The 13,929-nt window shown below is 45.5% G+C and overlaps 2 protein-coding genes and 1 non-coding gene across 3 annotated transcripts in view; all 3 read right to left on the minus strand.

Moving 5' to 3' along the window:
* Nucleotides 1-340: 340 nt before the first annotated feature.
* LOC135809209 (coiled-coil domain-containing protein 124-like) lies at nt 341-7,718 on the minus strand. Its single transcript, XM_065322499.1, has 4 exons — nt 7,257-7,718; nt 2,649-2,850; nt 1,707-1,831; nt 341-1,459 (listed from the first exon to the last, which is right to left on the minus strand). Exons 1-4 carry the CDS (start codon nt 7,413-7,415, stop codon nt 1,265-1,267), a joined length of 681 nt encoding a protein of 226 aa, XP_065178571.1. The 5' UTR covers nt 7,416-7,718; the 3' UTR covers nt 341-1,264.
* On the minus strand, nt 1,935-2,007 carry Trnav-aac (transfer RNA valine (anticodon AAC)). The gene has a single exon. It is a non-coding gene; the product is annotated as a tRNA-Val (tRNA).
* A 2,519-nt stretch (nt 7,719-10,237) lies between the features above and the next one.
* Nucleotides 10,238-13,929, minus strand: part of LOC135809210 (Fanconi anemia group D2 protein-like) — a 62,946-nt gene continuing 59,254 nt past the window's right edge. The window contains exons 47-48 of the mRNA XM_065322500.1: nt 13,058-13,184; nt 10,238-11,152 (exon numbers count right to left, since the gene is read on the minus strand). The gene's annotated coding sequence lies outside the window, so the exon portion shown is untranslated. The remainder of the gene's footprint in view (nt 11,153-13,057; nt 13,185-13,929) is intronic.

The following is a 13,929-nucleotide window of genomic DNA, read 5'->3' on the forward strand; positions in this document are numbered from 1 at the left end:
CAACACACACCACTGCTTGCATACCTTTGGCCGGGCAGAGATCTGATATCGGACGGCACACTGAGCTTTGAAAGAGCAGACCACAGAACCACCCGAGGGACTGAATCAGGCGTCTTTCTCAGGTCGACAATAAGAATGTAGAGAGGGGACTGATGCTCGATTGACTTCTCTGTCAGCTGACGTACACTGAACACCATTGTCAACACAACCACAATCTGGACGGAACCCGCACACACACACACACACACACACACACATGCACCCACACACACACGCGCACACATTGGCTGTCACCTCATATTATACGAGCAGCCGGCACACATCGGTTCTCAAACTGTGATCAGTTCCAAGACCTTGGTTGAAGAGGAAGGGCCCCAACATCAGAGGCGACAAAGACAGCTGGACAAATGTGCAGTAGAAGCAGTGAAACAGAAGGAGAAGCTGCTATAACAATCTAGACTAGAAAAGAAGTGAAGACACTCAGCTATCAACCTAGCAAGTACTTTAGAGTACATGTGGTGGATGTGTGATTGTCAGGTCGAAAGCTAGACATCTGTAGGGTCCAAAACATTCTAAACAAGAAAGGACTAGACGCTTGGTTTCACATGGTAACTTCCTGCAGGAGGTTCGTTCTCTGTAAAGTTAAAAAAAGGAAAGGAATGAAAATATATTATAGCAGAGCCATTCTCAAGGCAAGTGAAGTCCTCAAAACATGCCAACAGCAATGCCAGCAGCAACAACAGTAGTAGTAGCAGCAATAGCAGTGTGTCTAGAAAGTAGATGTCACACACCATGCTAAGAACCAAATGGAACATAGCCTGACTGGTGTTGAACAGTGAACACACACACACACACACACATACATGTATACCGAGGAGCATACAGTCTCGTGGGGCATCCTATCTCAACTGGCAGTGTGTTATTCAAAGGTCAACAAACACGGAGAGCTGAGCACGCATGCAGTACACTCATACAATGCCTCGAGGCCACAGCGACTCACCGCATACGGCTGCTAGCATAACGTTGCAGCATATCAAGGCAACATGCCGACTGCTGCTACTCAACGTCACACCGGGACCTTTGGCAGTGTTGGTGCTTGAGCCAATGATTGCTGGATCATGCATGCTGTCTATCATTCCATCGCTGATACTCGACTGAGCAAGATCACTGGAGCGTGGCAAGCAGCAGCAGCAGCAGTTTCTCTCTTTCATTGTACAGAACGGTGAAGGGAAATGTGGCGACGCCGGTCTGGCCGCTGTTTCTTTCAGGCATTAAACGTTGTGTGCTCCTGGTTCATGGGATTCTCCGGAGACTTGGTCCATTCTTTGCGGATCATCTGCCGCAGCTGAGATTGACGCAATGATGGGTTCTCTAACTTCAATGCAGCCAAGCGGGTCTCCTCAAACGAAGCGTACGTGGCTTTGAGTCTGCGCTCCGGGTGGCGCTCAAGTGGTTTTTCCTGAAGAAAAAAACACACAGAAACAATACCATTGTGAAACAAATTGGGAATCAACATATCCGATCAAGGTTGTATCGCAATCAAATGTGGCTTCAATTGATTTCAACAGCATTCCATGTTGGCAGCTTTAAAGAAAACTAGCTGAGCAGTCCCTGGATTATGCAGCGACGGCATGCTGCCAAAACGTTCTAAACCACTGTCACCATCCAATGAGTCGCAAGAGTTTCTTGCAGCAGCAGGGACTTACTGAAACTGATAGTGCCGCAATAGCGTCCGTTACACTCCTGGCCTCGATACCACCATCTGCTGACAGTTGTGCTGCAACAGCCTGATTCGGATTCTCTTCAAGAAGATCGGGATTGACCACAACACCTAGAACAAAACATGTACAGACAAATGAGCATCAAGTGAAGAACACGTTGGTACTTTACAGGATAAAAGCCAAAAGAAAAAAAAGAAGAAAAAAACATATGCATGTTTCCACCCGGGATCGAACCGGGGACCTTTCGCGTGTTAGGCGAACGTGATAACCGCTACACTATGGAAACAGAGCTGAATATCTATGCAAAATATGGAGCCTTGATAGCGTAAAAAGAGAACGTAATCCCTCAAGGTGTGCAACTTCATTGGGGAAGCACTTCATCGAAAAACCCGGTCTTCGTCGGCTGCATCGGGCTGTTCTACTGTAAAAGCAGAAATTTTCGGTGGTGTAATATTTTCGGTATTCGCCAAAATCGGCGGTTCGGTAGAGGGAAATTTGTCGGTAAAACCCGTTCTCCAGGTAAGTGTACTAGTACTACATACATACAGTATCGGTTGTACCGAAATTTTCGGTGCATTTTATTTTCGGTAAAAATTGTCGGCACCGAAGTTACCGAAATAAAACACCACCGAAAATTTCTGCTTTTACAGTAATTGAACTTCTGAATGGAACTGAAGTCCATGCACCCAAAAGTTAGAGAAAACGTCGGGGATAGAACAAACCACGGAAAAACAGATGTGTTGGTAAAAGAGACAGTGGGTTTGACTTTGAGTGCATGAGTACAGTGCATGGACTGGTGCAGCTGAGTTACCATGGTTACGCAATGTAGGCAGTGCGTGTCAGCCCCAGTTCGATCGCACCCATGCAGTCAAAAGAAGACACTCCTTCAACAAATAAAGCCAATCGCCTACTGGTACGCATACTTACGAGAATCTGCTTCCTGTGTTGGCGATTTCCGACCAGCCTGTTGCCTTGCTTCCTCGCTAGCCCGGATTTCCGCACGTGTGATCTTTTTAGGAGTTTTGCTGCTAGCCTTTGCAGTAGCAATGGCTGTCTCTTCCTTCTCCAGCTCCAACGCTAGCTCTTTCTTACGCTCCAGTTGATCACTGCGTTTACTTTCTTTCTCAGACTGCATTTGAAAAGCACAGTTGGAGAGGAGATAAAAGAAGTTGTTTGAAAAGAGCATATGCACGAAACTTGGAATAGCAAGATAAACTAATTAGCTAAATGTTGCTTGATGACTTTTGCATTGGACAGAGGTGTACTTTTTGAAGTAGGAAGAAAGAAAAGCAATACATACTTACAATAGTAGTCTGAACAATAATAATATGATCCTTTCTTGCAAAAGTCTCCTTGTATTCACTGTGTATTTACAGCGAATATCAAGAGACTTTCGCAGCAAAGAGACCATAGATAATGTGAATGTTCAGACTAAGTAATACAATAAGTTTTTTAAAAACTACATTGTATTATCTGAAATGAGTTATGGGCCAATCCACTAGAGCGATACCGTAGTGACGCACATAAAGGTTCGTGCGCTTATGATTGAGGTTTTGCGTTATTTGCTATTTTTCGCAGGCAGTTTTGTCTCACACATTATTACATAGGCGTATGCGCTTGAGTTGCTAGAGTACCGGTACCTTGTATAATTATGCAAATAGTGCGATACCGCACTGCACATTAAGCTATGTGAAAATGGTGTTTGTGTGGTGTCCCTGTGTCGCGGATGGAATTGCATTTAGGTTCACTTATAAGCCCATGCGCTTATTTGTGGGGGTGCGCTTATGCCCGGATATAGGCACAAGCGCATAAATGCGCGTCACTACGGTACCTACTTCGAAGTAGTTTTGGTATGGATCGTAGATGTCAGGTCTTCGGCTAGGCTTGTGACTCTGTCAAACTCGCCACAGGTCCATCTCAACAAACATGGGTCAACGGAGCCGGGCTTATTCCTGTAGAAGCCGATGTAAGGGCTAGGCTTCTATTCACATCAGGCTTCTATTCAAACCAGGTATTTCTATGTGTGTCAGCACTAAAACCAGGCTTATGTGCCGACAGTGTATCTTGAAAAATCAGGCTTGCATTCAAAACAGGCTTCTATTTGAGATAGGCTTTAAACAAGACACTACGGTAACTATCTTGTTTGTGTACATACCTACAATCAAGAGTACATAAACTCCCAAGAGTGTGCAGCTCTGGATACTCTTCTATGGGGTTGGCCGATGGTGAAAACTCACACCACGTGACATCAGGATGATCATGGCAAATACTCGGCCTGTGTGCATGCTAGCCTTCGTTGTGCGTAGCACAAATTGTACTTTGAACACGTGACGTGAGTTTTCGACATCGGAGACCCTGTATGCAGAGTTGCACACTTTTGTGAGCTTACTCAGTTAGGCCACGATCGATTGGGCGAATCCCGAGCAAGTACGCTCCAAGTGAGCGTGATCGTTTGGCCGAATCCGAAGTAGGTGTACTCGGAGTGCAATCTGACCACACAGGCCTCCACACCGGGAGTGGCTGGAGTGGAAATGGACTTGACGTTTTTTTTGAAAGCTTTCACAGAATCTTTGTACGATATGCGTACCTTTCGCGTACTACACCCTTGCTTTGTTCGATTGGGCCAGCGTTGCTCGGACCACACCGCCTGTACGCACTTAATCCAGATTCGCCAATCGATGACACCCTTACCTACTCTAGTATAATGCAACACACTCAATGTGGTATACACCATCTGGTATAACTGAGAGTAGATCTACAGTGCTGCTCAATGAAATCCCATCGTGTGAGTCACGTTTGAGCCCTACACCAGTTCACATGCCACAGTAGTCGCAGGTCTGGGGCTGCACAGCGCCCGGCGCGTACTTGACACACACGATCGGATTCATTGAGCAGGACTGAAGTATCATAATCGTAAGCCGTGTGCCATTTTTCTTATGTACCGTATTTGTCGGAGTATAGCGTGCACTTTAGATGTACTATTTCTTCCGGTGTCAGTTTGTGCCGCACAAGTTTATTATCTAACTTCTTGGCAAATAATGGAGGATCTAAACGGTGTATATTAATGGAGAAAAAGAGAGAAAAAGAGGCGTGCAGAAGATTGATTGCAAGCTTGGCTGCGTTGCTGCACAACGATGAAACTAAGGATGAACTACTCTTTCAAGGACTACAGCAGACGGAGGCAAACATGCAGAAACAACTTCAGCTGATACACCAACGACAGGAGCAACAGCAGCAGCAACTGCAGAAGATGGAGCAGCACCAGCATCTGATTATCGGTGAATTGCAAGTAGTAATTCAAGAGCTGAAAAGTCTGTCAACGCTAACAACCTTTTGGAATAATGCCAGACAGCTTGGCGCAAGCAAATGAATTGTGATCTGTGCATAGCTGTGTGCAATGATGTGGTGTGACTGTGACGGTGTATGGTTGTGTAGCTTTTACACTGGGTTCACCGAAGGCCCCGGCCATCCGCATGGTCTGAACTGCCACACTTACCACCCTTTCTGCTGTATCACGTGTATGTTGCATGTCTTGTTCGTTCTGAAGTTTGCATGGATGAGATTGTGAAAGAATAGTGTTCTGTCAATCACAACTACTTTTGCCAAAGTCATCACACATCCTTCACTCTAAACTCCTCTGACAGTTCCACATGGGCCACTTTCTCAACATTCTTTCTCTGAGTTCACCACTGTGACAGCTGATGACATCCTGGCTCTCCTAAGACACCTTGACAACCGCAAGGCCACAGGTCCTGACTTGACCCCTCCCACCATTTACAAGATAATTGGTGAGCAAATATCAGAACCACTCCCACGACTCTGCTCATCCTCACTCTCCTACGGCGAGTTCCCCGAATGCTATAAATTTGCGCATGTGTGTCCCACTCACAAGAAAGGTGACAAGTCCATTGCTAGCGATTACAGGCCGATATCACTGTTACCCCAGATGGCTAAGCTGATGGAGACACTAGCACATGAACAGCTCATGGATCACACCTATACTGCTATACTGCTATACTGCTATACTGCTATACTGCTATACTGCTCCGACTGCGACACCACTACTCTCACCGGAGCAATGTGCGTACCGGAAACACCACTCCTGTCAGGACCTACTGGCTCGTGCAGTGAACGACTGGCACACATCTCTGCGAATAAGGACATTTTGTTGTTGCTGCATTCCTGGACATGTCGAAGGCATTCGACTCAGTAAACCATGGCATGCTCCTACAAGAATTGACTGACATTGGCGTGGGAGGTACAGCTTTGCACTGGTTTCTTATATACCTACAGAACCAGGAACAGTGTGTCGTTACAAAGACAGCTCAGGGTGACACATACGCAGGAAACAGAGGTGTGCTGCAAGGCTCTGTCCTTCGCCCCTTTTTATTCAACATTTCCAGGGTTCTAGCCAGGTCAATATAGTAGGGGGGGGGGGGGGGTATGGGAAAAAGTTACCCCGTGACCCATTTTTTCCATTGTCCAAAATTGTCTTGCCATGCAAAATGCAACATACAGGGTGAACCCCGACTTCACCCCTCACAAATGTGCCTTTATGAACCCTCTAGTAGTGACTATCGACTGTATTTTCGTTGAATGGCGCGAAAAAACACAAAAATCGGAAAATGAGTAGGGGGTGGCACTTTTTCACAGGGGGGCGCTGCGCCCCCCCCCCCCCCCCCCCCTATCCCCCTTTGGCTAGAACCCTGATTTCAGTTCGTAGGTTTTGTGCCTAGCTGTTGCACTTTCTGACAATAGTATCTAGTTACAGTAGTGGACAGTTACTCTTAACTTGTAACCATGTGCTCCTTTCCTTTCTCTAAATTATATTATTGGCTCAACATCCGAGTTTAATACTAGTATAGTAATAGTTGAGGCCCCAAATCGCAGATGCGCACTATTCCGAATATGAAAATGCACGTACTTTGAAAAGCAGTGCAATGCATCAAGCTATTGCGAAGTTTGCCACCTCTGGCCCGAGGCAAACCATAACAGTTATGTGTGCATTTCTAGTGTCTACTGCCAGCTACACTGCTTATGCATGATGGGTACGAGACCCCATCGGTGGCATCATCATCCACTAGTATGTGAATGTAAAATGGTCGCAATAGTATTGTCTACATTGTATATGATCGAAAATACTCTCAAATCTAGACTGTGCAATATACTCCGGATACTGTAGAGGCAGAACATTAATTTTGTCGGTCAATAATTTCGTCCAACTCCAAAGAAAGGGAGTTCGTCCGGTTGAAAATTTCGTCAATGGATCATAAGAGTGTATAGAAAAGCTGGACAAATCGACATTAATCCGGCATTTAATTTACCCAAAAACTTCCTGGACGAAAAAGACGAAATTAAACTCCAGACGAATATTTCTGCAATGTACAGTATACCTTGAATTGCCAAAACGTTGCTCAAAAGAGGGGGTGCGCATTATACTCAGGTGCCCGTTATACGTTATACTCCGGCAAATACGGTAGCTGAATCTTTTCATTCAAACCAGCTAGGTTAGTCGCTGCTGCCATGGACACGTACCTTTCGCTGCTGTTTTCTGGCAACATGTTTATCATCATCTCGCCAAAACTCATCTTCCTCGTCCTTCTGCTTCTTCGCCACACGATCGGCCTCAGCAGTCGCCCGCCGCTCGCGCGCCGCAACCGCCTTGGTGTTGGTTCCCTTGAAGTTCTTCGGCATATTGCTTGTTTGTTAGAAGACTACAAACTTCACAAAACTTACTAGCTCCAGATAAAAGAGTAACGATGTGTACAATGAAATGCTGGCAAAATTAATGGAATTCGAATACGATCGAGCTCCGATTTTATCCAGGACCAGGATTCTATTGCAACCGCGACAGGCAATGCACCACAACGCTCTGGACAAGCCACAGACGAGTTACATGGAGCACACAGTTGAGGATATTTTGTGCCACACAGCACTGACTGCCGACGTGTCGACCTTGCCTTGCAAGCTAAGCTAGCTTGGCCAGCTCAGCTCAGGGGACTTTCAAGAACAATGAAAATAAGAATGATCACAAAAATATATATGGCCATTGTGTCATTCCACTTTTTGTGCTAAGTCATTGCGTCATCACGCGATCGCGAGTCTTTAAAAAAAATTGCTGCAAACACTGCAAAAAAACATCTCTGCAAATAAAAATGCAAGCTTGCAATTAGCTTTGCGAGTGGATGTAATGTGTATGTGTCTTCCTTGATCCTTGACTAGTGGACAAGGAGGTAAACGAAAGAGAGGAGAGTGGTGACAACGCTAGCATCATGTCCAACCCTATCGTCCGTCCGCCTTCAGTGGTGAAGCACTTGGTAAATATCCGTGTGTTTACTCATGCCGATATAAAGAAGCAAGCTCGTCCACTAAAAGTCAGGAAAGTGAGAAGGAGGTGCGTGCTGACTGGAAACCCACGTAATTTGATCACCGACTATAAAATTTCTCGTCATATGTACCATCTGATGGGAATGGCAGGGAGCATCCGTGGCATCAACAAATCGACGTGGTCATGAACACTTTTGATTGTTCATACTGTAAGCTGTTGCTGCTACTAGTATGAATATCTAGTGTGTGGTTGCTGGCTGTATAATATTGCTGTATATTGCTGTATAATGTTGTTATAAAAGTCTATGAGGACAATAAAGTGATGGCCTAACTTTTAAAATTATTATCCCGTCATCCCCACTTTTCTTATAGGGTATTCACACGACAGGCACTTGCACGTTTTACAGGGAATGACATACGAGAAAAGTGACTGTGTGGATTCACACAGCTGCACTCGACGACAGGCACGTTTGCATTTTTGAATGCTTCACCGACCAGTAGCCATGGGTATTTCAAATTTTCGAAACACGCATACAATAATTATCATGCTCTAAAGAGCCGCGTAAAAAATCAAGTCTTGTTTCGCGCTTTTTGGTGTAAATGTACTCGTGCACGCCACGATTATCGTGCAAGTGGGCCCCTAGCTCGCTTGCACTTTTCAGCCACTTTTCTCGTTCACAGGTAAAATACCATAGCAACTTTCCGGTGCACGTAGGTATGCCTGTCGTGTGAATACCCCATTAGTGACCATACATTCCTGCTTGTACAGCAGCTCATCAGACAAAGCCTTGATGATCATGCAGTGTTCTCAAGCCTTGATGATCATGTACTGTTCTCAAGCATTCATATGCCTGTTAGCTGCTGCTCATGACATGAGTGCTTGTCTGACTGGTCCATGTGCATCCATTATAATTATTAGAAGAACATCTGACACAGCACGCAGTGGTGAGGATTGCACATTGCTTGCTGGCAGTTGACTACAACCATGCTTGTTGAAATTCGACCATGAGCTGACTTCCTGCGCCCCCGAGTCGAGCCGCTCCTGACACACTGCAGTTGTGCAGGCCAGCTTACATACCTTCACAATGCCTCCATCGGGGCGCGGGTCTCAAGCGAATGGTTGCATGCCACTGGCTAGCACTGTACTATAGTATGTGTGTGCGCATGTGTGAGTGCATGTGTGATGGATTCGTGTAAAGAAACAGAAAGATGCTGCATGTGGATGCGTACGGTGGGGGGGGGGGGGGGGGGGGGGGCATTTGATAGTTTCTGACCGCCATCAGGGAGTACTAAAAACCTTGAGTACTCCCTGGTTGCCATAATTTTTTTGCCGTCACCGTTTAGCCTTGTCATTATCTTAGCAGACAGAAGTGGGGATTGTTGAGGAATGTGGAACATTTTCTTTGCCGTCGTAGACCATGGAGCTGTAAAGTACAAAACGTATTTTACGACTCGCTGTCGTGGACTGCATGTGTCTTGTTCTCTCGAGTCTGTGGCATGAAAGGACATTGGATGGTCCCGAACACGTAACTGCTTGCTGGATCACTTGATAATCTGCAGTTGTGGCCAATGATTAATATTAAAGCATGCCCGTAGAAAAACATAGAAACAGATCACAGCCTGACGTCAGACGAGCTACCGCCGGTGGTAGCCCTACATGTACAGTGCGTATGGGTTATAGCGTGTGTATGGGTTATAGCGTGGTCGTGTAAAAGAATATACTGCCTACAAGAATGAACTCTTATGTTTTCATAATCATAACATGGATTTCAAGTGCACATTTATTCTTACAAGCAATTTTATCGTACAGTAGAATATATCGGTCCTAAGAATGGACTTTGTGTAGCGAAACATGCCAGATTAGAACAAAGTATATCGCCTGTAGTAATAACATCCGTCCAATGCAGTTCCGATCTGACTCGCGTTGGGTCGTAGTGCTGCAGATTCAACTGTTGTGGTCATGTAACTCATGTTGCATAGCCACATGGTAAGTAAGCATATGTGACTAACACTACATTGTATGTACGATGATCTTCCTGCCTCTGCGCACATGATATGTAACACTTGATTTATCGTGTGTAAGAAATATCGGAAATAAGAATAGAGAGTCGTTTTTTAAACACCCACGCTATAACCGATACCTACTGTACGTGCATTCTACTCCCACAAACAGAGGGGCTACATGCATGCAGCGGTTCTCCACCAGTATGTGAAATAAACTTGTAAAGGAAGAAAAAGAACACACCATGGATGAACGGTGTACTTTGTAAACATAGGAGTGGTTCTCCACAACACAACAGTTGGAAGATCTAATTCACTTTGCCATCTGCACAATGCAATGTATAATGAGAACAGTCTTGAGACGTTTTTCTTACTGCAGTCTGAAGGAAGAAATAAGTAGCTGGAACAAGCAAGAGTGGAGGACAGGGTGAGAAGATGGAGGGCAGATGTCAGCACAAAGGAAGAGTGCTTGGCCAGTAGTGTGCAGAGAGGGAATCTGGCTAACATGCCCCTGTGTCCAGCACAATGGGGACAGCAGCACCAACTCCACCAGTGCACCTACAGTATGTGCTCATTAAAAACCTACACTTACTAGCTAGAAGATGCATAATCTGCTAACAACTGTCTTTAAAAAAAAAAGTATTGCGGAGATAATGATTACAATACACTGTTCAGTTCTGGACCAAGAGTCGCTGGGTCCAGTGCTCAACAGAAAACTCTCTCTCTCACTCACTCACTTCTCAGTCCTCATACTGTAGTAGCGAACACCGGGAGAAAGGCGAGGCCAGCTTGCCTAGCGAGGTGTCACACACAGCAGCAGGTAATGCAGTTTCCTCTTAGATCCTCTCTTTCCCTGATCGACTCTCATGATAGCACTCTAAACTCTATCACAATGCCGAGCTTCTAGTGCAGGAGGTAAGCTAGAAATGCCACGGCCAGCCAAAGAGACCAGCTAAGCATGTAGAGCGAAGACGCGGCAGAAGTGGTTGCTGGAGCAATGGTTGGGTTCCGGTTGCGAGGGTCCTGGTTGGCTGGCAGTTGGATAAGATCGTCGGGAAACATGTTAGGCTGCAGTGGGCACAGGTCATTGGCATCCTGGCCGGCTGCACAACAGAAAAAAAAGATAAAGATAAAATTTTGAATAAGTATGCAAATAGGTGGCGAGGAGACAACAGTTTAAGTAACGCTACAAGTATGAAAATACTTAACTGTGCCGTCATGCCCCCCCCCCCCCACACACACAGCAACGCAGTTAGTTTAATAGTGTTGTCACATCCCTTTAGCTTTCATTGTGGTCGTATACTTAGCACCTGATGGTAATATACGGTGATCCTACGTTATTCCATGTTACTGTACTGATCACTGATGCGATTCCATGTTACCAAGAGTACATAACCCCCCAGAGTGTGCAACGCCTGATCCAGCTCTGCATAGGTCGAGCGTAATCGGATCTTCTGATGTCATGCGTACACTCCACACCAGCGCAAGGCCGGTCTCGAGGCAGGGCACCGTTGTTTTTGATCCGAGAGTACCCGCGACTCCCCGGGTTCCCCTCAGATGTGTACGGAATTATGATGCAAAGATCCGATTACGCTCGACCTATGCAGAGCTAGATCAGGCGATGCACACTCTGGGGGGTTATGTACTCTTGATGCTACCAAGAGTTCATAACCCCCAAGAGTGTGCAACGGGCATAGACCCAGCGCTCGGCGAAATTCCTACATTACGTCGTGCGCAGCTTGTCATCCGAGGTAAATTTGGGTTCTTTGCGATTTCTGGAAACTATACCCTGAACCGCCCCTAACTCAAGGCTGTAGCCTCGACTTTTCGAAGCTTTTTTTGAAGACATTTCGGACGTATAAGTCGTACTTTCTCAAAAACAAACTCTTTCTCCAAGAATCCAATGGACATCGCGACAGGAAGAAGTGAGGACGCTGTTAAAAATATTGCATTGCCGTTGAGGATAATCATTCTGATAGCTGTGCAACTCAGCCGAAAAATGCTCCTTCGACGTATTCTCAAGTTCCTCAACCATTTTGAAATTATCTTCCAGGAAAGCACCAGAAATATGCCGATGGCCTGGGGAAGAAATTGTTCTTGAAGAGACTGACTGCACTGGTGAAAGAAGAAGGCGATGAAGAGTCACCATTGCATCGAAAAAATAGTTTTGTCTTTCATGTGCATACTGTCTTTGTTTCACTTCTGCTTCTTGACTCGAGGCTCAGACTATAGAATTGCAGTTTAGGCAGTTTACCCTGGGGAAGCATCCTGGTTTGACTGTAAATTTTAGAAGAATTCATTGGCGTGACTCATCGCACTGCACCAAAAATGACGCAATGAAGGAATTCCGCCGAGCGGGCTTCCATACAGGGACTGATCAGGAGTTGCACACTCTTGGGGGTTATGAACTCTTGATGCTACTGTACTGATCAATGATGTTATTCCACCGAAGAAGGGTCACAAGAAAACATTTCGGATTTGAAACTAACTTTTAAAAACTACATGTACTTTGCTTTGCGCACGTACATATAAACACAAATGTGTGTGGACATGACGTCATAATTTTAAATTATTTTCATTTTGAATTATGTGAATTTTTGATGAGGCAAAATTATGCCATCAGGCTTGATTCACAGTCATATGATTATCACCGGCACAGTACACACAGGACCAAGTAGCATCTGCCGTTATGAACCTATGAATGGTGTGATGCAATTATTTGGTGGTGAAGCATAGGCCCTATACAACTCGCACTGAACAGCAGTGCAAGCCGAAAGCAAACATTATGATTGTGTCGGTGGGTGATGGACAACCCGACGGCCAGGCACACCAAAATACAGATCACATGTGGACGTTTGAGTCAGTTTGACACAGCTGATCAAAAGTGATCCCCCGTGATGGTGTGAGCACATGGCTATTAATTAATTATGGAATGCATTAAAATGCTAAAGTTGACAAAACAGGTTCAGTGTATGGCTCAGTATAGGCTTGAGTTGCCACCGACTTACCAGTGTTGAATGTGATAATCCTGTACCAGAAACTGACATCACTTTCCGCACAGCTAGTGCAGAAAAACTTGACGGTCACCACCTGCGATCCTACACCGGGGATCTTGCGGCAGAACGAAAAGCTGCTCTGTGGACCAGGAATGGAGAGAGAGATAGAGAGAGACTATGAATATAGTATGTGCAGTACTCATTAGTCACGAAGTGTAGTGCATTAGTGATTGTGTGGTACCGTTGAATGTTGCTAGTCTTGCGGTCAGTCATCCAGCACGCTGGTTACCCAAACCTACACTAACAGCTCATAAACTGTATACTTGCAGAGAAATTACAGTCCTACTTCAAGTAAATGCGGACAGTGCGGACCATGAACATTGTCTTTATGCAGTGTTACATACAAGTCAGTCTATATACCGTAAAGTCTTGTATAAAAGCCGCACTTGAATAGAAGCCGCCCTCGAATAGAAGCCGCAATTTTGGGCCCATCAAATCACACACACGCCTGGTTTTAGTGTTGACATACATAGAAATACCTGTCTTGTATAGAAGCCTGCAAAATTTCACCAAGAAAGTCATAGAAGCTGCGGCTTTTATACAAGACTTTACGGTAAGTTCGCTGATCATGACGACTGTCTCAGGATAATACTAGTAACTGAGCATGAAAATACAGGTAAAGCCATGCTTTACAGTCCTTTCATGTGCGAACACAAGATGGCCATTTAGCTTCGGTTATCCAGAATATTCATTTATCCAGCCGCATCCAGCCCTGAGAGTGCCGGATAACTGACGCGCAACCGTACATGTCCACACTGGATAAAATGCCACAGACACATCTCTTCCTCGCACGGCTCCCGAGGGGGCTAGTACCTACCTCAACA

Source organism: Sycon ciliatum, chromosome 2 (genome assembly GCF_964019385.1).
Source record: "Sycon ciliatum chromosome 2, ocSycCili1.1, whole genome shotgun sequence".
Classification (NCBI taxonomy): domain Eukaryota; kingdom Metazoa; phylum Porifera; class Calcarea; order Leucosolenida; family Sycettidae; genus Sycon; species Sycon ciliatum.